This window comes from Ischnura elegans, chromosome X (assembly GCF_921293095.1).
Source record: "Ischnura elegans chromosome X, ioIscEleg1.1, whole genome shotgun sequence".
NCBI classification, from domain to species: Eukaryota; Metazoa; Arthropoda; class Insecta; order Odonata; family Coenagrionidae; genus Ischnura; species Ischnura elegans.
This window is the reverse complement of record NC_060259.1, coordinates 83,396,627-83,420,803: the sequence shown is the minus strand read 5'-3', so window position 1 is coordinate 83,420,803 and position 24,177 is coordinate 83,396,627. Positions and strand designations below refer to the sequence as shown.

The 24,177-nt window shown below is 37.8% G+C and overlaps 1 protein-coding gene across 1 annotated transcript in view; it reads left to right on the top strand.

Moving 5' to 3' along the window:
• Positions 1-24,177, top strand: part of LOC124170523 (fatty acyl-CoA hydrolase precursor, medium chain) — a 159,648-nt gene that overhangs the window by 88,044 nt on the left and 47,427 nt on the right. The window contains exon 2 of the mRNA XM_046549298.1: positions 6,378-6,960. Within this exon, the coding sequence (XP_046405254.1) occupies positions 6,414-6,960 (547 nt within the window). The 5' untranslated portion in view covers positions 6,378-6,413. The remainder of the gene's footprint in view (positions 1-6,377; positions 6,961-24,177) is intronic.

Below are 24,177 nucleotides of genomic sequence, written 5' to 3'. Positions count from 1 at the left end.
CCCCTAACGGCGAAAATTAATTTAGTTCAAAAGAAGAGTTTTGAACAAATTTTCTTTTGAAGAAAAATGCTATTAGTATAAGACGTGAAATTAAAATAAGAATCAATTTTTTTCAATGAAATGATTTTATAAACTAATACAGCGCTGTCATAATTTTCCTTAGCTTTTGGTTTCATATATCTTTTCTGTGACACAATGTTAGAATTTGAACGACCACGGCTCGGTACGCCCATGTTACGCATTACTACCGAATATATTCTCGTGAAAAGTGGAAAAGGATGACTGGTATCGTCGCGAGTGGTGATTTTGCAATCGGATTTTGATGCGTGTATACGGAGCGACAAAAATTCTAGCGACGAACTTGCGAATCCTCTAATGTAATGTTTATTCGCGGAATTAGTGTTGGGTTTTGGTATTCCGAGGATCTGGAGGGCCATAGCCTTTCACGGAATCTTCCCTTTAGCGCGGCAGAGTTGTCTTACGTGAGGCAACACTTAACTGCTAACTGAAGTGCCCAATACACAAGTCACGGATAAAGATCTGCAAGCGGTCGCGAAAACGAACTCTCTGTGGCCGTCTCTGTGAAAGTGTGTTATTCTTAAAAAAAGCGAAAAAATGATAATAGCACAACATTAATGGCTTTTTGGGAAACCCGCACAAGACCTTAAAAGGACCAACTTTTCCTCTCCTATACCGGAAACTTCATCGAGACTAATCTTAGCTTTAATGAAGTCTCCGACATAGGAGAAGAAACGTGGGCCATGTTAAAATCTTGACACATGTAACATAAAGAGAATTAGCGGTCTTTTTTTAGTTGGCAATCATCTCGAATACGTCAGATGTGTGGTTTGCATTATTTTTTGTCTTAGTTACTTATAAGTGCGGTTTATCTCCTAGTGAAAAGTGGTAATCGCTATTGGCGATTTGAAATCTGGTTTTAATGCGGAGCGACAACTATTCTAGCGGCGTTCTTGAGAATTCTCTATTGTTATATGCATAATCAGCGTTGGGCTGTTGTCACTTCGAGGACTATTGAACTGCGAAAATTTTATTAATATGTTTAAATTAGGCTGTATATGAAAAATTGGAATATTGCCTCCGCGTTTTTGTTAAAAATAAATTTGTACTGGATGCTATATACTCCGCAATGAATGTAAAATGTTAGCCTTAATTAATATTGTAATCGATGTTACTAAATAACCCTGAACTGGCACTTAAAGGATAATCCTAAGTATATTTATTCACCATATTGTTGGTAATAATAATTTTGGCGATAAATTTTAGTGGTTTTTCTCTAACTTAAGCTGATGTCAATAAATTTGTTGCAGCTTCTCTCGCGCATTTAAAATGATTTTCAATTCCATATCCACGTTATTTTTCATCCCGAGAGTTCTTTTTCTATTACTCAAGGTATGAGTTCAAAAAACATGGATGACAAGCGCATGATACAAATAACTGCGGCACTTTGCGTTCCAATCACATTACGCTAATTTTCCTGCTAATTCAAAATCGACCAAACGCGACGCTAATTTTGCGTTCACGTTATCCATCATCGCACATATATTTTTATGTGAACTCCAACATTATAAAAATAATAAATCCTCTTTATTGGGCGAGGTCGGGACTAGAAAGTCCCATCTTCCATCTAATTTTGACGTATTTTACTTTTTTGACGTAATCTAACAGTGAAATATGGTTGCTGAAATCTTATGCTAAGTGTAATTTATTGCCACTTTTATCCGCATTAATATTTTCTGTTTGTCATACAAAAGGAATCAGGCAGACTATCACCACTTTCTGCTCAGATTTTCCGGATGAGCTCAGATTACATCATCGTCCCTTGTCCTTGAAATCGTCCTAGAAATCGTCATCTACTTCTTCTCTTGAATACCATGGGTCGATTCTCGGAAAATGCTTATTAGGTATTCTATATTTATTAATTTATACAACGTTACTTTTTACATTAAACCGAAATGGAACTAAAAATAGAATAGCTGTAATAAAATTCACCAACTCATTTTTAACTGTGTAGTATTCCATTATTTACAAGTATTATATTTATTATATAAGTAGTATACTATATATACCCAAATAGTTCACTTTTACTGATATCAGTGTGGTCGTATGTGTTTATATGTTGTGGCTTTATGTGGTGAATATAGTAAAAGTGAACCATTCAAGAAACTTTACAGTTGTGATGATTTACTTAAAAAACTGCATTTGTCATCCGGTGAAAGTTCACAGAAAATTATTGAAAACTAAAAATTTAAGAAATAATTCTGTTCTTCCTCATCGAATAACATGTTTACATACATTTTTAGGCTTACTCCGAGTATTACCTTGGAAAAGCCCGGTCTGAGGGGTTATCTTCCGTGAACTACCATTAATTTGGACAAAATCTGGAAGTTCGCTCTGGAGAACCCAACAGACCGGATCAAACCAGCATATTAATTCATTTTATTTTTTTTTCGATGTGCAATAAAGTCATAATATTTCATCATTTGCCAGGGTTGAAATAGCTAAATTATATCCAGCATTAATTATTCTTTAACTTTTGCATATTAAATTCGAAATACACTGTTTCTTTTCGGCGCGATTAAAATAATAACACCGCTGAATTCTTCTCGGTTTTGCATCCAGTTTAACTCAGTCGTTGAGTGTGAGATTGGACTTTCTTTGAGTGTAACGCCTTGAAAATGGGAGGCAAGTCGTCTTCCAAAACGTCGGCCATTACGACTGAGTTAACCTTGCTGATATACCCTAGAAGAATTCATCAATATAATTCACCAGGATAAATAAAAATCATTTGATAATAATAATATTTGCGGGAATTTGTGTAGGTTGCATACGTGCATTGATTCTCCACGACGAGTGATATCTTAATTAAGAGGGAACCAAAAATAATTTACGGAAAATATTTCCCGTGTCTTATCAGAAAACAGCGACAACTGTTGAAAATTAAAAAAAAAAATTCCGTCACCGGAGAAACCCCAGATTTTATCGGCCGGAAGGAATGTGTTTCAGGCCAGTTTAAAGGAAAAATTAGCAATAAATTATCCGTCGGGAGCACTTAATGTGAGATTCCATAACGCATGCGTCAATGGTGGCATTCAAATAAGAAATAGGCTTAGGGTCGGTTTTAAAGTTTTTTTTTAATTTTCTGAGCAGAATCCCAAATCCCCCCTGGTTATGCAATATGTGGCCTGACGAGTGTACTTACCCTGAAAATTTCTCGATGAGGGAGTAATTTTAAAACGATTAATAAGAAAATGTAAATAGCAAGCTATAACCAATCGAGGGAGATAAAAAGGATATCCGAGGGGGGTATCCTTTTTATAATTCAGAGAGAGATTTAAGGCCAGTTTACAGAAAAATTTGCGATAAATAGGGTGATTTCCTATTATTTTGTATTGCCTAGATCGAAAGATTATTACTCCTGGAGTATGCATTTCACGCTTTTAGATTTTTAGATGACGATATCTATTTTTTACGATTAAATGAAAAGTGAAAATTTCAAGCGCGCGAAAACGCTACGGCTAAGTATGACTGCTAAGAAAAGCCCGTGTGACGTCATTCTGGTTCCCGCTGCCGCCGTGTGAGGTGACCTTGGGGCGAGGCTTTGAGCGCTGATACGACGCAAGATGCTAGCAGGTAGCGCTTGGGTTAAATAAGGATCATTTATACCTTATCAAACTAAGGAAACTTTCCGACCATAGGCAGTTTGAATAGGTGATTATTAAGACATGTTTCCCTGAGCCCTGTGTCTCATGTATGCATTGATAATCTCAGACGATGTAAAACTCCTATCTACTCGTATAGCATCTAGGTCCCAGTGACGTCACGTGGAGTGGAAGTGCATGGGCCATTTGACCATTTACATTCGTTTAAACTGGGATTTGTAAAACCAAATAATTTTTATATTATGAATACACTAATGTTGGGTAACGAATCACAATCATTGCCTTTCGTTTTCTTTGATGTAGGAAACTACCCTATTATCCGTATGGAGAACTTAGCGTTAGAGATACTAGTAGCTATGCGTCAATGGCGTTGTTCATAGAAATGATAAGCGCGTTATCTTTTGAAATTAAAACGGAAGTTAGCGTAGCGTTTGGTCGATTTTTAAGTAATGGGAATATTTTGAACGCGCAGTATTATAGTAATTTTTTTCATACATTTTGAATTGGTGTTTTTTTAGTTCTAGCCGTGAATCTTGGAAAAAGGTACCCCTGAATGAAACTTAACGTGGATATCATTTCTTATCAATTAAATCCTGGATTATATTAAAATTATATATTGTAGGGAGAGTTGCCTATATTGTAACATTTTTTAAATTTAAATTTGTTTAGTTCAACTAATAAGTTACTCAGTGATTGATGTTAATTTATCTTGCTCTAGTTTCCTTGCTTAAACCACTGGTTTCTCAAATTGGACCATGCATTTACTCTTACCAATTACTTGGCCGAAGGTGAATGAATCCATCGCCGTTTATATCAATGGTATTAATAGAGGCATTTTACTGTACCATAATAGACAATAAATCTATTTATAGACGTTACAAAATAATTTTTTCACTCTTTTTCCCAATTCCGCGCTTTCAGAATGAGTCCATATATTGCATTACATGCACGTTATCATACCTTCCATTTTATCTTCCTCGCACAGCTCACAATTCCATTCTACCTCAGCTCCATCCCTTGGTTTCTTAGTTGTATTCACTGCAGTGTCACTAAAAATTTCCTTTTCATCGGTAATTTTGCAGCCTTGACCTTCTCCTCCTTCGCTAACCTAATCCACAGGCTCCCTGTCCAGGTCTTGGAGTTCTAGTGAAAGCTAATTTTACTTTAACCTTGGAAATTTAAGATATTCACAGTTATGTACTTTGCTACGGCTAGATGGAGTTCATCTACGCTCCACTTTCATTATTTTCTATTGTAACCCATGTGAAAATGCAAAGTACTTACTCGTGATAAATAGCACACTAACAATGAATAACATTAACGATAGTGCATCAAGTAAAAATATCTATGCATATAAAAAACAGCTAAGTCATCATTTAATAGCACTACGGTGTTCAAAATTGTACCGGTTCAATACAGGAAACTGCTAGTAATACATTATAGGCAATTCCGCAATTTTGTCTTCGTTACTTTCTTACAAACTAACCGTAAGAGTTACATAATCGTATCTTCAAGAAAACCTAGGTGTATACATGCATATTCAGCGAATAAGTTTGTTTCCATTTACCTTACTATTGTTATACCAATAGCTACGTGGAGAAAAAAATTCTTTAAAACTACAAATTTTTTATTCCCTCACACACAGACAGTTTTCGAACGCACTAAGCTGACGACTAGTATTTTGGCAGCTAGTACGACCACTTTGAGGCTGCGCATGACATAAGTCCCAGGATTCTACGTCCTTCGGTACTACCGAGGTGGTACGAATTAGGAGCCGGTACAATATAGGCCGCTCTCCCCTATGTCATTGAGAGAAAACTCCAGAAATGACGTCAATGCGGCTTAGAAACAACTCACCCCATTTTCAATACCTTGTGTACGTCAGCTTGCTGTCACACGACTGCAGTAGAATGAAATATCGAAGATATGGTAGAAGCCCACGCTAACTTTTGCTATAAACTTTCTGAATCTGCGAAACTATTTTTTAACCCTTTCTAACTCAGGGCTGATTCTGGGAGAAATCAAATTTCAGGTTTTTCACTACGAAAACTTGAAAATTTTAGTCTCAATCGCCATCATCTTCGCAGCTAAATATCTCGTCATTGCAGTTTACATCACAAAATAATGCGTAGTTTACATATTTTCTACTCTGAGCAGAAAATTTACACATTTTTGATGTTGCTTAGAAGCAACACTGGGCTATAGAGGGTTAAAGGATAGTAGCGGGTGTGACTTAGTAGAAATTGTTTATCGTTGGTGTTGAAGAAATAAAAACTCTGCTTTTTCCGCGTGATGATTTACTCTGTCCAGCCACAGTTCCATTAAGGTAACATTTTCAAATTAAACCCTGTGGTACTACCTTGAAAATTTCCAAACGAAAACATGGTCGGAAAGAATAAATTACCAAGCGGCAAAAGAAAAATTTTTATTCTTGAAGCTATTTTTTTGTTAAGTACCACTTAATATTCATTGTAGGTATGTAACCGATCGAAAAGAACAACAAAAATTTACAATTAAAAAACACAGAAACGCGTAAAAAAAGACACTCACAAAAACTAGCAGACGTTTAAACGGGATGACCCGCTATCTTCGGTGCCGAAGGTGAACTGCAATTTTTTAAATTGCAGTTCACCTTCAATTGCTATTTCATATTCATTGCAATTTTATATTCATTGCAATTTTTTTTTTCATTCACAGGCCTCCAGCCTCGGAGACTGGAATGTTGGATTCGCGATGAAGGAAGACTTCCACCGCACTAATATCTCCACGGGCTCTTCGTGCTGTCTGCGAAGGGGTAACGTCACCCCCTTCCTCCCCACTCCGTGGAGGCGTTGCCGCGCAGCCGCTCCCGGGGGTTGGCGTGGACGCGAGGGGCCGGCAGTCGCATCCACCGACGCGATGGGGCCGACCGCGGTGGCGTTGGCCGCCGTGCTGTGGTGCGCGGGCGGCGCGGCGGGTGCCGCACGGCCGGGCCGCGAGCCGCCTCCGCTTCTGCTCCCCGGACAGGGCCTCGTCGTGGGCCGGGAGGTTCACGTGTCCCGATCGCAGAGGGCCACCCTCTACGCCGGTTTGCCGTTCGCCCAGCCGCCCCTCGGCGAGCTGCGCTTCGCGGCGCCGCGAACCGCGCCGCTCCCCTCATGGACCGACACGAGGAACGCGTCCACGTTCGCGCCGCCCTGCCCGCAAGACGCGACGCAAGATAAGGTGGCCAAGAGATTCTTGCAGGACGCGCCGAAGCCATCCGAGGATTGCCTTTACCTGAACGTGTTCGTCCCCGACGGTGAGTGGGCATGTGTCCAGGGGCGGATCCAAGATTTTGTTATGGGGGGGCACAAGGATACCTCGTAAAACAAAACGAACGCAATGATAATGACCGTATAAAAATCTTGCATATTTTTTAAGGTTCTGGGGGGGGGGGGGGCACGTGCCTCCGTGATTATGAAAAATAGGTAGTTCAACTGATTCAGACGTGATATATTGAAAGTTCGGCATGTTGCAATGAAAGGTGGCGGCACTGGACCACAATAATTTAATGCATATGACGAGATTCGGTTCACAAAGCATAGGCATGCGTCGTACGCATTAAATTCTTGTGAAAAAGTTCAACTACCTTTCATTTCAATGTGAAAAATTAGGCTAAAACCATCTACTTCGTACCCCGTTTTTCAAATTCCGGGTTTTGGACCCCCACCCCCCGAGCAAAATTCCTAGTTACGCCACTGGTTCGATTCCTGCGTAAAGGCCTGGTTACACGGTACATTAACACGTACGAGTTAATGCCTGTTTGCATGAACGATAGTTGTGGACCGGAACGGAACATGTGCGAATGCACCAACCAAATTAGAATAGTTTCTATATTCTGTATATGTATTTGCACTAGTTGGGTGGTTACACGTTGCATTTTGGCATTCATTCATGCGTTCACACATTTAAAAATTGACTTGTATATGTTTATTTATCGTGTAAGTCGTTCTGTAGATTGAGTACTACTTCTCGATGACGACTCATTCTCCCTCGTTAAGTCTTTTTTTCCTGCTTTTTCACAATTTATGCCATCATCTGTATAAAATCCGATGATTCAAGTGTGATGAAGAGAATTGTTCCATATTGAAATAAATGCTTGCGATTTACCAAAATTAGAGAATGTTGTTGTGATATAGGTTTCAATGTTACTCCATCATATTTAAGATTATCTACTATTTAGAAGAGCATCTACTGAATCGAAATTGAACCTTGATGTAGTAACATAGTTCGGAGTAATTTATATAATCGTGGAAAAATGCAAGTATTTGCTTCACCACCATCTGTGAGATTTCAGGGAACTTATGAGTAGACCCATGTGGAGACCCGTCCGGTCGATTGATTTTGTTTTGGTGAGGGATTACTTACTTAAATCTAATGCTAGTATCTTGAAAGGGTAGACCCTGTTCATCATTTCCTTGCATCTCAAATTTGAAAATATGTACTTAGTATCATGTTTCCTGAGACACAGACAAGAGTTGACCAAGGTCTGAAATATATTCCTACTCTGAAATATTTAAGATCACTACGTAAGTTTTTACGGATTTAAATGTCTCCCAAAAAAAAAGACAGAAATAAAGAGACAGGAGTTCTTCCTCTTGGTATTAACCTGAGTCTAAGTTCTGTAAATATTTTTGGGGGTGTTTTTTTTTTTACTTTTGAAGACTACTTAAAAATTTTACCATTGGGAGTGACGTAAGTGATTGAATGGTCTCCGGCCAGTGAACAGTTGAAAGAGAATAAATTCCCCATGGCCGTACTATTTGGTGGGCAAAGTGGTGGGGTGGGAAGTTGAAAGGCAGACAGGGGGGGTAAAACACGGAAATCAAGCTAAAACACTATGAAACAAAACAATCGCACAGCTCATACACTCACCTTGCAGCTTTGCTCTAAGGAACAAATTTACACGAAGGTTTCATTCACACACTCATTCAGGTTTGCGAAGCCTCCGCTTACGCCAGTGATCCACTCACACAAGAAATAGAGAAAAATATAAAATAAGGAAAAACACGCACCTCGTGCGCACACACACCTCGGGGATTTGCCCTAAGGAAAAAATTTCCGCGAAGGTCTCATTCACACACTAGGAATTTCTAGGTTAAGTCTTAAGAAATTAGTGTGTTATGAAATACAGAGAAATTGCGACCGGTCTTGTGGGAGTCTAGCGTCTTCTTAAACCCCTTACTCGTGCCTTTGCTAAGCCATCCTACTAAGGACATCAATATTGTTAGGAAATTGGGGAAGTGCTAGCCGAAGAAGACAGGCAAACCTAAACTATCAATTCATTGCCCCCACCAGGCCATCCAACGACCCTTGAATTTGGAAGCAAAACTTCTCCGTGACAGGTTTTTCGACTATCCAGGAAATAATGGATGGGAAGGGGAACATGTGCTTACCAACCGACAGCAAGGTTAAAAGCGTGGGACGGATTCTGAAAAAATTTTATTGATATTTTCCTTCCAACTTAACAATAAATATTTGGATTCCCTAATTTTGGATCCGTTCACTTTAGTCAGTTGGTAGCTCAGTGTAATTATTCCGATTATTTTTTCGTTGTAGTATTGTCGACCGGCTTCCGATTCCAACTCGACTCACATCACCCAGTTACCCATGATACTTGGCATTCGCAATACAAGAAAATATAATAAAATATAAAAGGAAGCTTCTTGATTCGTTAAAAATACTCAGGACGTACAGAAAGCCTTACAAAGACGTTGCAATAAACTGGCTTGGAGCCGCTAGAGACTCGGAGGCTGCGTGCTAGGCCTTCACTGTTTGAGCAAGAGAAAATAGATATCTTTAAGAGCGACACGTAGAACATCATACTAGAACCCCACTTTATTTCCAGGTCCAATAGAAACGATATATTAATAGAGAAATTTTCTGAGCAGATAGGAATGGGATTTCGTTTTTCCCCAAACCATAAGGACTTTAATAAATGCTAGACTTAATTACTTAAATGCATTTCCATTTTTATTTTTCAACGGCTGGTGTTTTAGCACCCCCTACCATACGCCTATTGAGGCGGCTTGCGGGGTAGTATGTAGATGTAGATGAACATCTCGTTATGATGCTTCTATGATGTCACCGGAGTGGATGATTTTTCGGGTCACACCGCGTTCAGCTTTGTCTAATGCAATAGTATCGCTAAAGATGCGCCTGGTGTATTCAGGTCGTAGGTATCGCTATATATTTTTCTTGGGCTTAAAGAGTCTTTTTTCCGCCTTCTTGTTTACTTGCTTGCTGATTTGCTTCCTCTCTTCCATGATCGGTGGAATAAATCTCATGATGATAGTGTCTACTGAAATTCTTTCTCAGTTTGGCCGGAAACTAGTTGATTCACGGTTTGGGGAGCTCGCCACTGCGGAAATGGTCGTGGGGTTGAATTGGTTCGGGTAATGTAGTCTGCACGAGGGATTGTAACTGATTTGATGAATTGGATGGATGAGGCAGATACTTTGTGGGGATCCATTATGAGATATGAAGTGAAACACTTTGCACTTTCCACATAAAAATTTATTAAACTACAGTCGACATGTTTCGCTGCACTGCAGCACTATCAAGACTAAACCAAGGAATTAACCATACCAATATAAATACAAAATTGCACATTCGCAAACATTTGAGAAGGCGGGGTGGAAGGAGGGAGGGTTGGGAATTTTAAACAGACCGTTGGTCTGGGGTGAGGTACCCTGTTTTCAAAGTCCCTCTTATGCTCTTCTCCTCTAACCTTCAGACTTCTCCCCGTCTGTCCAATGTATGACGTCATACAATCTCCGCACTTTAGCCTATAAATTCCACTTTGCTCCCTCATATCAACAGGGCCTTTTACATGTCGACTGTAGTTTGATAAATTTTTATGTGGAAAGTGCAAAGAGTTTCGCTTCATATCTCAAAATTGTAGCCGATGTGGGAGTTAGGGAATCCACGATTATTTTAAATCAGGCTGCATTTTCCAGGTATTACCACGTAGTTGTTGAATTGGCAACAATTACTTCTGCATTCTAAAATGCATCCTCAGGCTAAACTAGCTTCCACATTTTGGTCACTTCCAAGTTGTATTTTATAATGCAGGAATTCAGGAGAAACTACTGCTATAAAATCAATAACAACAGGCTAAATTCAATAAAATACATTCTTATTCGCCTAGGCAACGTGGAATCCTTAATACCAACTTCATACTTTTTCTTTGATTTCTCCCATTAATATCTTGAATACGAATGCAGCGATGCATTTTTGCACCAACTATGTTTTTTATGCGTTCTGAAGCTTGGTGTGAAGCAGGAATTAAAATTTTGAAAAATTACATCCGCGCGATTGCGTGCGGAATGGATGTTTTCTTTGCAAAGAATCCAGATTAATATTTCGAATAATAATAAATTAAGAACCAGCAGTAAGTTCTTTAAGAGCTTGAGGCATAAAGATCGAAGCAAGTTGAAAATAATAAAATAAGTGATGAATGAAAATTTTAGCTACAGGTTGGTTAGTGGATTTCTTATTGGGGAACAGACATTTTACAAACTTGATCACTGCCATAATAGGTATCATGCACAATAAAATACAGAACGATTTGCCTTTCATTGAGAAATAGAATTATGAAGGTGCAAATATTTAAACTTTTTTGTCGAAGAACTATTTACTGACGAATCGCATTATGCCAGATTCAAAATTATCTTGTTATCTAATTATGTTGCAAGTGCAGAGCTCTAGTTTATAGCAACAGATGTTTGCTGATGGCATATCTTAATATGAGATATCAAACTATCTATATTGTTCTTAAAGAGTACAGCGCTTAAAGGAAAGAAACTAAATATACAGCATGAAGAAATGATTTTAGGATATTAACGTATCCAAAGGACATCCTATCAAGCCACACTTCGAGGAATTATGTCACTATAGATAATAAGACTTACACATTCGTAAACCCAAGATTAAATTTATGTTTAGTGACGACTGATTTTAGTGGTTGATAACTTTAAGGGAAAGAAATCTTAATCCCTGAAATGATGATAGATAAAGGGTTAATTTTTGTGACAGTCAAAATTGAACCTCTATTTTAATTTGTGTGGGTCTTTCCGCCTCAGTTAAAGACGCAATTGGCCTTAGGGTCTCTGGTGTTGATCAAAATCGACTCATGAGTGTATATTTACTGATGAATTAACGTCTCGAGATAGTTTTCCCAAAAATTAATTACTCCGGCATTCGCATTTATTTTGATTTACATGTTTTCTCCATTTTTTTACGCAATTATATACACGAAATTCTGTATGTATGAGTCCCTGAACATGAAATCGTTAAATTATGTGTTGAATTATTCCTCATTGCCAAGAAAAAACGTGACAAATTTACTTACTGCGCTGTGTTGCCGAATAAAAGGAGAAGATCTTTTTTCTGATAAAAGAGGAATTTATTGTGGAGAGGTGAAAATGTCTCCCACCGTGGCCACATTGCAAGAAAGAGTCTTAAAAGACACGGACCGCACGCTTTTGGGCTACTGCGTCGTTAAACTCTTCTTGTATCGTACGGCACTTGGGGGAAAATTTATTTGGTACGAATTCTGCTGCGTAAGCGGCCGCCAGGGTCAAAGGCCAAAAATAACCCGTGCGTGTTCAATGGATATATCTTCAACTTCACTGCTAATGATTTTTTTTCAATGTCTCCTCCGCACATATCGGCGTATCTACTGTGTTGCTGAATGTACTAAAGTTAGAAAAACTGAAGCCACTAGACATCCTCTGACCATTGCCTTGAATTAGTGGATAAGAGTAAAAATAACCTCCCAAATTTCGGGAGAACGGGTATATTTTAGGCTGGAGAGCAGTGATTTCAACGGTTCTTTAAGGCTTTCTGGGGGAAGCTCTTTTGCTTTCGTAAAAGTCTGGGTTTTGACCTGAGCAAAAGACTATTCTAGATTGCGTATTTAATTACGAGTCGAAAAATTAATACTCATTTTGATAAATTTCATATTATGCATGTTTTATCTTAATGCAGAGATATATGCACAAAATAACCTCGTACACGGAAAAATTGTCCATTTACGTTCAATCAGACTCGACTACAAATACACAGTTTTAAGATATGACAATGTAAAGGTTTTGTGATAATAACTGACTACTTTCTAATAGTTTTACACAACTCTTAATTACAAAGAGTTGTGAAAAAAAGTAGTAAGTTGTCAGTTATTATGAAAAACATTTAAATTGATTAATCCCAAAACAGTGTTTTTGTAGTTACGTCTGTATGATCCTAAATTGTGGTGAAGTGGAAGTCTATCTATAGATTAGCGAGGAACAGAGTACATGTTGCAATACGACAAGGGACAAAGGTGAAACTATTCTGGTTAAAAGTGAAGACAATGTTAAGAGATGGAAAGAATGCCTCGAAGAGTAAGACAGCGGAATCTAGCTTAGTGCAAAGCTAATTGAAGTAGATAACATCTTGGATACGAGTATCTATAAGATAATTTTTATTTATTGGAGGATACTAGGGACACTAGTTGGTGTTTATATTGGAGTAAATTATATATTGAAATGAGAAACTAATTTTATAAAGGTTTTGTGTAATAATTACAGTAAATTTTTGACAAAATATTTCAATATACCTTCTATATTAAAGTTGCTCCGTTGAGGAATTCGATTTCTATAATGCTGAGTGCAAACCTTACTTTCGAGTTCTACTTACCTTACTTAAGCCTATTCACTTGTTAATGAAAACTCTATTCCTATTCCGAAAACAAAAACCGTCTCTAATCTTACGGAGAACGGTACGCTAGCAGTTTTTATGAAATTCGTTTCGAAGGATTACACAGCGAAGAATCATCAAGATTCTAAAGTCCCTGACGTCATACTTGTTACGGAATAAAACCAAGAAAGTGAAGTAGAAAAGGATGACGTGAAAACTAATATCTTAAAATTTAAATATGATGGTATCCGGATTAGATAGTATTCCTCCAGAGCTAATTAAAAATGCCGGAGAGAAGACGTTAACCTATCTCTACAAAACCATCTGCGTTGTGTAATTGATATGAAATATACCAAAGAACATTGAGTTCCTTCAAAGAACGTCGTCATTTCTATTTCAATGGGAAGAGAGTGAAGAAGAGTGGAGATGGTAGGGCCGAAAGTATGACGAATTGCGTCGTAGATACTTACAAGAATCATATCTATTGGATCAGGACGATGAACAGAGAAATTAGTAATTGAGGACCAATTCCAATTCAGGAAAAGCAAGCGCACAAGAGAAGCAATATTTGCCCTTATGCTATACATAAAGACGAGACTAAAGATGAAAAAGCCGAAATTTATTTTATTTTTCAACTTGGAGGACTTTGCCTACGTAGATTGGAATCCAATTCTTAGAATTCAGAATTAAATTGGAGTTACAATGACCGAAGAATAAAACGTATTTACATAAAAATCAAGTAGCTATGATAAAATGTGCACCTACCTCTAAAGAAGCAAGGTTAGGGAAATAAGGTTGTTTACTATCCTCCGTAATTTTAAATAATTGCGCCAAGAAAGCCGTCAATTAAAATCTAAGATACAGCATCAATGTCCACGGAGAAAAAATTAGTACGCTGCGATTTTCTGACGAAATAGCAGCCATTGCCGAGGCAGAGAATGACCTGTAGGTGATTGATAAGTATAGAAAGAACAATGGTCAGATATGAGGGCAATATTCGTTTTTTCATATCCATGAACTCCCGCGAGAAAAAATTACCCTTGATCGGCATTGAACCACTGACCTTTGGATTCCCGGTCCACTCCTCAGACCACTCCGCTATCCAGGTTTTTCACTTCCCATGGCATGAATTTCCATTACAATTGCTTTTACATTCTAAAATTATGAGAAGGTGACTGAATGAGGAGAAATTTTCTCGTCGTAACTATCTTCCTCTTCCATCTTCCAAATTCTCTTGATGAATTGAGATGTTGGGTCTTAGTGGACGATCCCTTTATCACTTTTTTGATTCTTACGTAAAATTTTATTAACCCCATAAATTAGGTTATTATTATTAGGTTATGTATTAAACGTAGCTTCGTCTCATCTTCGTTTAACCCCATACTGAATAGCCATGCTTCATGGCACGCCCTAATGTATGAGTTGTGAAATACAACTTAAAGGCAATTTTCCACAAAATCTTTATTCAGTCAACCGGTTTCCATACATTTTTTATTGTTGTTAGGTATTGTTATTTGACGTTAATACAAAGTGCATCGAAAGTTGTCGTTTGTATTAACCCAATTCCACCCATCGCAGCCATATGGATACGCCTTACTGTGCTGGGAAAATTATGTTCTTGTTAGTAAAAATATGCGCGGTTTTTTTCAAATTGTTAAAAATATGCTGCCTAATGTTTTTTCAACCTAAGCTATTTATAAGTTTATTATTGAAGCTGGTAAAAATAATCTCTCTGCTGAAAGAGATGAGTGCAAATAGGAATTCTAATATGGATACCTACTGTCCGTAAATAATATACAACTAGAATATTGAAGATAGACAGTAGTAAGAATAAAAGGACATCTAAAAGATGGTTTAAACTTCCTAAATCCAAAATTATGGCGCGAAAAATTCACAGAGAAAAACCACTTGCCTTTATGGCAAATTATTTCTTCTCTGTGGATTTTTCGCACAATTTGTGCATTGCGGGTGACTCCGTAAAGATATCACCGTGGTATTCCGGTATTCTTAAAGGTACTCCGATAATCTGAAGACATTTCCGGTATTCTTAAATTTTAAAAGCACTGTGCCTTCCCGTAATATTAAATCCTTTTTTATGCAAGTAGAAAGCAGTTTACAATATATTTTGTCACGTAACCACCCACTGTAGATATGTGGCCACGGATCATCCTGAGAAAACTGATGAATGCATCACCAAATTATTTAAAAGGATAACTTGAGACAACGTAGAAGCTAAACACCTTAACATCTTCAAAATTGCAATGAGACATTTTTATGGTCAGAAATGGGTTCAAGCGCTTGCGTAAAAATTCCAGTAAGTTTAAAATTAATTATATTATGTTGAAATTCCACTAGACCAATCCTTGAGCAACTCTGTAATTTCCTAATGGATGAGTTTTGGCGTAATATTTTTTCTTCGTGCATGAAAAATGCATTGTTACGTCTAATGCTCTGAGGCACGCTAAATAAGAGCAATTAGCATTCGAGAATCTTCTCGTATGTTACGTGAGTATAATCTGATGTATACAATTATCAGAAATTGATCGTGAGTAAAGGGTTTTTAAGCATCTTGGCCATATGTTACATTCGGGACTAGGGAAAAATTTTGTTGCTCATTTTTCACGTCACTTCCGTGCACCGCGTCGGTTACAGTGGCGGTAAACCGTTCTTGTGGGTCACTGCCACGCGAAATAATATGGAACACGTGGCAAGTGCCCGCCGCATGAGGCAATAAGAGCGCTCTCGTGTTGGTGATGAAAATTATCGAGCGCTTTCGTGAGTTGAAGTATGCGATTTTAAGCATTTCAAGGAAGTAGTGATTTTATTTTCCGTTGCGTCACCGATTCGTGAATATTTTGATTGGCTTTATTGTATTGTGCCACCTCAATTAATATTCTGTCAAAGTGCATGGTGTTTTAAAGTACTAAAATTGGAACTTTGAAAACACATTTTCTAGTAATTTTAATGTTCTAATGTTAGAGCTCCACCAGATTAATCTTAAAACAACTCCCTATATTCGTAATGGGTGAGGTTTTTATTGAAATAGCATTTCTTTTCGCATTATACATGCATCGTTATGCTGAAATTGTGACTATTTTCTAAAGTGATAATACTGGTACTTCAAAATTACCATATTCTATTAATTTCTGAATGTAAGGGAAGTTGGTGAAATAAAATTTTAAAGCTGTAATTTTATTAGCGCGTTCGTGCGCAGAGTAATATGTATTATAATTTGTAGCTGATAGGAGAATTAGGCGAAGAGCTGCGTCACACCAATCTAAGGATTGTTGACAAGTGATGATGACTGAAAAACTTTGAAATATTTATACAATTCAGAAAAAAGCTACAAATCTGCAGAGTTTTTTTTGCAGTTATCACCACATCATCGTTAGTAACTCTTCATATTGAAAAATTACCGAGCCAAATTACAATGGCTCATAACATGAATCATCATAAAGCATTTTTTGTCGTCTTCTTTCTGCTACAATGTATGCACCAAATCTGTCTTTTAACTTTATAAGATCCATTACTTTTCATGAATTGATAACTTAGCTTCGCTTATGCTATATGCTTTGATATGTTTGTATCGGTGACTAAGATTTTGGGTAATCGTCAGATACAGCTGATAGCCACAAATGACAGAACCTCAAGATCCACCTTTGAAAATAATTTCCACGACATTCTTTTTAAAGCGATATTTTTTGGGCATGCGCTTTGCTTGGGATTAGACAGCCTTAATAGCCTCTTGCTGAAAAACTGTTCCATATATGCCATTCTAGGTAATCCTTTTCCGTTCTTGCCTTCTACTTGTCCCTCAAAGATACTCTTCATCAGTCCATCAAGTTTCAAGATATGACCTATGAGGTATAAAAGTAAGTGAAGCTGCTGCGACTCCTTGGCATAACCGTATGGTAGTTTCCCCTTGCCTTCCACATCGCAGTACTTCAGCCGATTTAAGTGAAGTGACGAAATGGAAATAAATAGAGCAGTTGAAGAGGGATTTGAAAGAGAATAAATGCGTAGGTGTGAAAAAATTAGCTGATAGGAGAATTAGGCGAAGAGCTGCGTCACACCAATCTAAGGATTGTTGACAAGTGATGATGACTGAAAAACTTTGAAATATTTATACAATTCAGAAAAAAGCTACAAATCTGCAGAGTTTTTTTTGCCGTTATCACCACACCATCCAAAATTAGCGGAATATTTGCTCGATTCTAAGTAACTGAAACAGGTAAAAGGATCTTGGCACGAATCTCAACACTAGGTAACCTTATTTACGCTATACATCTCATCTTAGTTCCTTACTCTGAATTCTCTAAGGAAATGTCGACTTGTTTTTGCGTGTGAAAGATAATTTGACATCTTTGTCTGCGGAGTCCAAATGGTTTGATTCTCGAAGAAGTAGCATCATAATGGTTTTCTAATGCCATACTTCTTCGTTTCTTTAAACATTTGTTATTGTTAAAATTTTGAGTTCAATTATAGTACTTTTTAGTGATAATTGCAAGCCTGTGCATTTGCAAACTAAATGAAAGCCTACAAAATTTTAAGGTTCCTTGTTTTTTTGCGTCCTTATTGCAAAATGCTTTCTTGATCTCTTCCTTAGCTTTTTTAAAATGTATTTATTTGTTTATTAAATTATTACAATGAAGTTAGTTTTTGACTGTTCAAATACCATTTTAGCATATATATGGTGATTAAACATCTCTCTTGCATGTGTAATATTTCCATCCCTGCCGCGTGAACGGCGGTGAAATATTCAAGAGTTGCCATGAGAAAAAAAATGACTAATCTCTCTTGTAGTCAGAAATTTAAAAGGAATGCTCGTTACAGGTTAAAACTATCTCCAGTACTAAAATAAACATGACGCGGTATATGCTAAAATATTGTTCCTCCATTAATAGCTTTTGAATGATCATATGAACGTCTTCACACCGCCTTCACGCGCAATTTCATGTAAGGACGTCTACACAAGAAATGGAAGATATACCCTCTCTTGTAATGCTGGTAGTTCAATACTTGAAAATCACTCGGGAGTATTCTACCCCGGTTCTTTGAGGTTGCAACTCTTACAATTTCCATTTTATCAGCGAAAACGAGCACGCGGACGTGAATCGCAAATCCTAAATCCTTTATCGACAATCTGACAGCAAGACTTGTGGCACCGAGAGCAGAGCTCACTGATTCGAGCTCTCGTAATGGATTTTCCTCGAGGGGATGACAGTGGTCACGAAACATCGCCCTTCAACCCTATATGACGGAGTAAGCGCCCCGATAACTCCCCGCAATAATTCTCCCAATGGCCACCAGAGTGCAGTCGAGATTACCGCCGGAGTTATGAGACTCTCAAACCCTTTTGCCTCCCACTCATTATCTCCTTCACGGATCCATTCTAACGAGACAATTACAGAGGTTTAATCATAAGAACTACCATTTACGTTCACCGCAAACGTACTTTCAGATAGTGTGTGGATACCATATCTTCGTTGGAGGCGTGAAGTCACTCAGATACACAAAGCTAAACCCATTGAGATTTTTCCCTGTCATTTAATATCATTGCTTTCGGGAGGTAAATTGCACTCTTTTGCTTTGTTTCAATGGTAATTTCCTTTTTTTTACTCTGGTCAAAAGAATTTTGTTATGTTACCACACCTTTAAATTACGCTATCGTCGGGTCAAGAACGTTTAATTATTGAGATCGGTACATCTAATCACAAGAACTTATTGTTTTTCGCGGGACTCAAAACGTTAATTGGTAAATTACAATGTGCGAACTCTAAAATTTTGATTACCTCCACTAGATAATTCTTGAGCATGTCGAATTCTATGTGTCAAGCCCTCTTATTTAGAATTAGGCAGTGAGAATAAGCTTATTATCTTACGGAATGGTATTCCGATCTCATTTCAACGATTAAATGCTTCATCATCATTTGTCAGTAATTTTATTATTGGTTTGACGCAGCTCACCATTTCTCTCTCCCATCCGCTTACCTTTTTATAGTGACGTATTTCTTCCCTTTAACATCCATTATAACCTGTCCTATGTAACTCATTCGGGGCCGTCCCTTGCTTTTCTTTCCTTCCACCTGTCCTTCTACGACAGTTTTCATCAGACCGTCGTGTCTCAAATGTGGCCAAAAAGGTTATCCCGTCTTTTGCTCAAGGTTTTTAGGCTTTTCTTTTCATTCACTCTTCTTCGCACTTCCTCGTTGCTTACACGGTCAATCCATTTAATCTTCATCATTCTTCGGTAGCACCACATTTCTAATGCTTCCACTCTTGACTTCTCTGCTGCTGTCAGCGTCCAAGCCTATCTTCCACAGAGAAAAAATGAAGTGCTTTTCTTTAGAAATTATACCTATGTGCAAACGTTTTATTTGTCTCATACTATGCATCCATACTTCAAGGATAGTTTCTATAAGTCCATCATGTCTCATGATGAGGCCAATATGATTTTCCCGCCTTCCACCCAAGTTTTTAAAAGTTTTCTCCCCTATTCTTCGTTAATGTTCTGCATAAAATTTGATTCCAGTCAGGAATTATGGAAAGTGGTGGGGAAGCTAGAAAAAATACTTTCATCCTTTACAAGGAACTCTTCACTTTTTGAGTCGGCTGGAATTCGACTGAAATCATTGCCTTCTGATTTTAGTACGACCGTGAATAAATATTCCATCATTTTTACTTTGTGTAATGGTTATGGTAGACATTAAAGCTCAGGAAAATATCAATATACATAAAATAGGATGCCTGTTTGTGTGTCCGCTATGCATTTACATTAGGCAGAACGGAATGAAACCAAAGTTAGTACGTAGGTGTATCTCATGCTCCAAAACCTTTTTGTGCTACTTCTGTTTGTTTTCGATGCGTCTTTTGCGTCGTTTTTTCATTGCAGTTTGTTACGTAATGTCATATGACTTCTGTGGTTGGACATCCTACCAGGTAGGCTCATCTCATTACACGCTCAAAGGAAAAAAACGCGAGGATTTTAAACTTTACTATTAATCTTCTTGGTGCAAACCATTATGCTGGGGTATACGTTCACAAGACGTTTTCGATCCACTCACGTACAGACACATATGATGATCAATGTGTGGAGCGGGGTATAAACTGATCCCGTGCGCAAACTACGGAAATCGTTTTTTCCATTGATTGCTGTTACATATGTATACCATCATCATGCCTGCTTTATTCCTTTGTATGAAATCCTGCCATGTGACGATGAATTCCAAGTTCCAAGTTTCCTCCCTTTCTGGGTACTATCCTGCCCGAGCAACGCCGGATGGCCTGCTAGGTATTTTTAAATTACGTATGCGTGAAGGTCGTTTCGAAGAGGGAATTCGATGACTCTTTCAACCTTTTTAAAGTCTGAAAGGACTCTTTTTTTTACTGGGAAGACTGACAAACTTTCATAAAGGACTTTTTTGGGATTCGGAAGTCAGGATGCCAGACTTGTTGAATAACTTAAAAGATAATCAGTGTGCGTTGTAAAAATATCAGTTAATACACTTGGCTCCTCGTAGTGAAAACATAAAGTTTAAGTAATTAGAATCATTGTCATCATCATTAGTCAATCCGAAGATTGGCTCGATGCAGCTTTCCATTCAATTCTCCCATCGGCGATTCATATCTGGTATATGGTATCTGGAGGTGGCGACCGTCATATGAGGGAAGGGTATGGAAGGAAGGGTGGGGAGAAACGTGGCGTCGGCATTAGCCTTCTCTTAACGAAAGGGGCCAAGGGGACCATGACTTAACGTCCTATCTAAAGGACGGAGTGTTGTACTCGTAATGTCCTCCACACAACATTCATGCAGGGATGAGGCAGTCTGTGTAAATTTTGTGCCACTGCCGGTATTTGAACTCGAGCCCACACGTAATGAAGCCAACACTTAAGCCACACACCAACTCGATCCCCCTAACGATATCTCACTAATATAATTAAGTTATTTTATATCCTTTGTCATCGGCAGAATATATCTGATCCAAGGCCTCCCCTTGCCATTTCTATTTCCCTTTTCCTTCAACGATAGTTTCCATCATGCCATCGTGTCTTATGATGTAGCCGATGATATAGTTCCGTCTTCTTTCCAACATTTTCATAAGACTTCTCTTCTCTTTCTACTTTCCTTTAAACTCCAGCATTATTCATCATATCCATCCATTCCATCTTCATCATGCTTCCATAACACCACATTTTGTAGTCTTCCAATCTTGAGCTCTGCTGCTTTCATTATCATCGCTTTTGAGCTCAGATAAGGAGAGCTGCAGAGTTAGTGAGGTATCATCGACTCAAGACTTCTTTTTAATAATTCAGAAACGATATATTGAATCTTATGATGACTTTCTGAGTTTATGCGTTTCTTAAAACGTTATTTGATAAATTGAAATGTTTGTGCTCTAAAATCTGGATAGCTTCCAGCACATAATTCTTTTATTTGCTGTATTTTATGTTACAAGACTGCTTATTCAGTATAAAATCGTTTCAGGCTTAATTTTGTGGAATAATGCTATAATGTTTTAATTATCACTTAACCGACCATGGTTTCGACCGTTGGTGTCATTTTCAAGGTAAAGGCCTTGAAAATGACACCAAAAGTCGACACTATAGTCGGTTAAGTGATAAATAAAATAGTATGGATATTACCATTTGCGCTTTAATCATGGATATGCTTATTTAGTATTACTCTGTGATTGGCTGTCTGGCTTGGCGCTTCTCTCTGATTGGCTCTCTCTTTGATGACTCTTATCCAGGCGCTTTGAAGAAAGTATCCATCTTCTCTATTGAAATTCAACGTTTTTTTTAAAATATGTATTGCTTCCCTGATTTTCCGACCTGAACATTTCATTTGTTTTCGCAACGCAGAGCTTCAAAGGCACCCAAAGTATTCAAAGTTATGAGCTGTCCGTAGCATCCGGCAAGATGATAAACTCGAGGCATATCGAAGTGCTTGTCTCTAAGTCTCAGTATTTCAAAAAATAGTTATCGTTTTTGACCTGAACGTTATCAATAATTTCTGTTCCTACTGGCGTCAGCTATTGTGGGTTAACATTTCGTGATTAAAATCTTCACCATCCAGTAGAGAGTCAAGGCAACTCCATGAATTGGTACTAAAAAAGTGATAGTTTTCGTTTTCGACCTGAACATTATCAGTAATTTCTGTTCCTACTGGCGTCAGCTATTGTGGGTTGAAATTTCGTGACAAAAATTTACACCATCCGGTAGGGAGACAAGGCAACTCCGTGAATTGGTACTAAAAAAGTAAAGAACTACTTGGCGCGCGAACACTTTTCTGAGTGTGATACCGTGCTAAGGGGTGGGGAATAGACTCATAGCGGAGGGGATTTAAATAGGCGAAACCCTGCGTGACGTTAGTCATGCGCCCTCGGTGACTTGAACCAGTCTTTCCCACCCACAAACCGTCGAGCGGGCCTCTAACTGAGCCTAATGGCGACTATCGGAAACAGTCCCTTGGAACGGAGGACAACAACTCTTTGTCCCTGAAGGATTAGGTTAGCTGTCGCATTTACTAGCACCGGGCTCTCTGTCGCGTGTTCTACGTTTTCTTAGAAAGGTAAACGTTCGTTGTAATGTGGAAGAAGTTTTTACGACCGCGCCGTACACGAGCTGTAGGGTTATTTCTTCAAAATTATGCAGCGTTTTTGTTAGCAAAAAGCTTAAAAAAATTAAGCAAAAATTAAGCAAAAAGCTTAAAATTTTTTTTTTTAGCTATAAATGATTCTTTTAGACCTCACAGTTAGCTCGGTCAAAATAGATTTTAATGGTGTAGCTTGTTAGTTCCTGAAAATTCGTTCGTTTGGAGCTTTGTATTTTATATTTCTTTCCTTTTTTATTTTTGTACCAGTTTTCATGTGGCTCAAAGCACTTTTTTTGCATGCACATTAATATTTACGTTCTTTCCTTTCACTCTTAATTAGACTAGGGAATTCTCACAACAATGGGAAAGAAAATCCCTTTGTATCTCCATTTATTCTTTGTAGGCCACCCCAGAATATTTCTCATCACTGTAATTTGTTGGTTGATAATAACGGAACAAATGAAAAAATTATTAAATTTCCCTGGGAATGTAATGAAAGAGAGTCTTGGTTTTAACCTGGCACGACCGCATTCAGCTCTTGAACATATAAAAATTTCGTTTCTCAGTTTTCTCGAATGAGCTTGTTTTGAGAATCTAAGCAGTATTCTAACGTGAAAAAATAATTAATGATTAATCGCCTTCCTCAAAGTTCAAATGTAAAATATTCATGTAGCGTCAGTTATTTCTCATTAATAAATTTATTCCTAAATATATTAATATTATTCAATAGGTGCTTGACTACCCAGCTGCTGTTGCGGTAATGTTTTTAGAAAATGAATTTAAATTCCATGACATGTATTAAGCAGGTAACATTTTCAATTTAATTTGACTTGAGTTTATCATCTTCTTTTTCTTGCAAAATTTTGTTTTCCGCTTTCATGGTTTTTCCGTAAATAGTCGTACGAAAAGGGGGCTGAATGAATGAAAAATATAAATTGCAGTTTTCATTGTAAATTTATTAACTTAATCAGTATCTTCATCGCTTTACATGACTGCATAAACTTTTTAATCGCCTGAATTTTAACTTCCTTGAAACATATTCTATATTAAGTAAATCTAATAGATATTCATTTTTATGACGAAAAATTACATACCGACGTACGGGACGCCCAAATGGCCCCTTTTTGCGTAGACATTGCTCGCCGGATCTCCTTATCCGTGTTCAGAACTTATGGAGTCCTTTTTTGAAAGAACTGCTT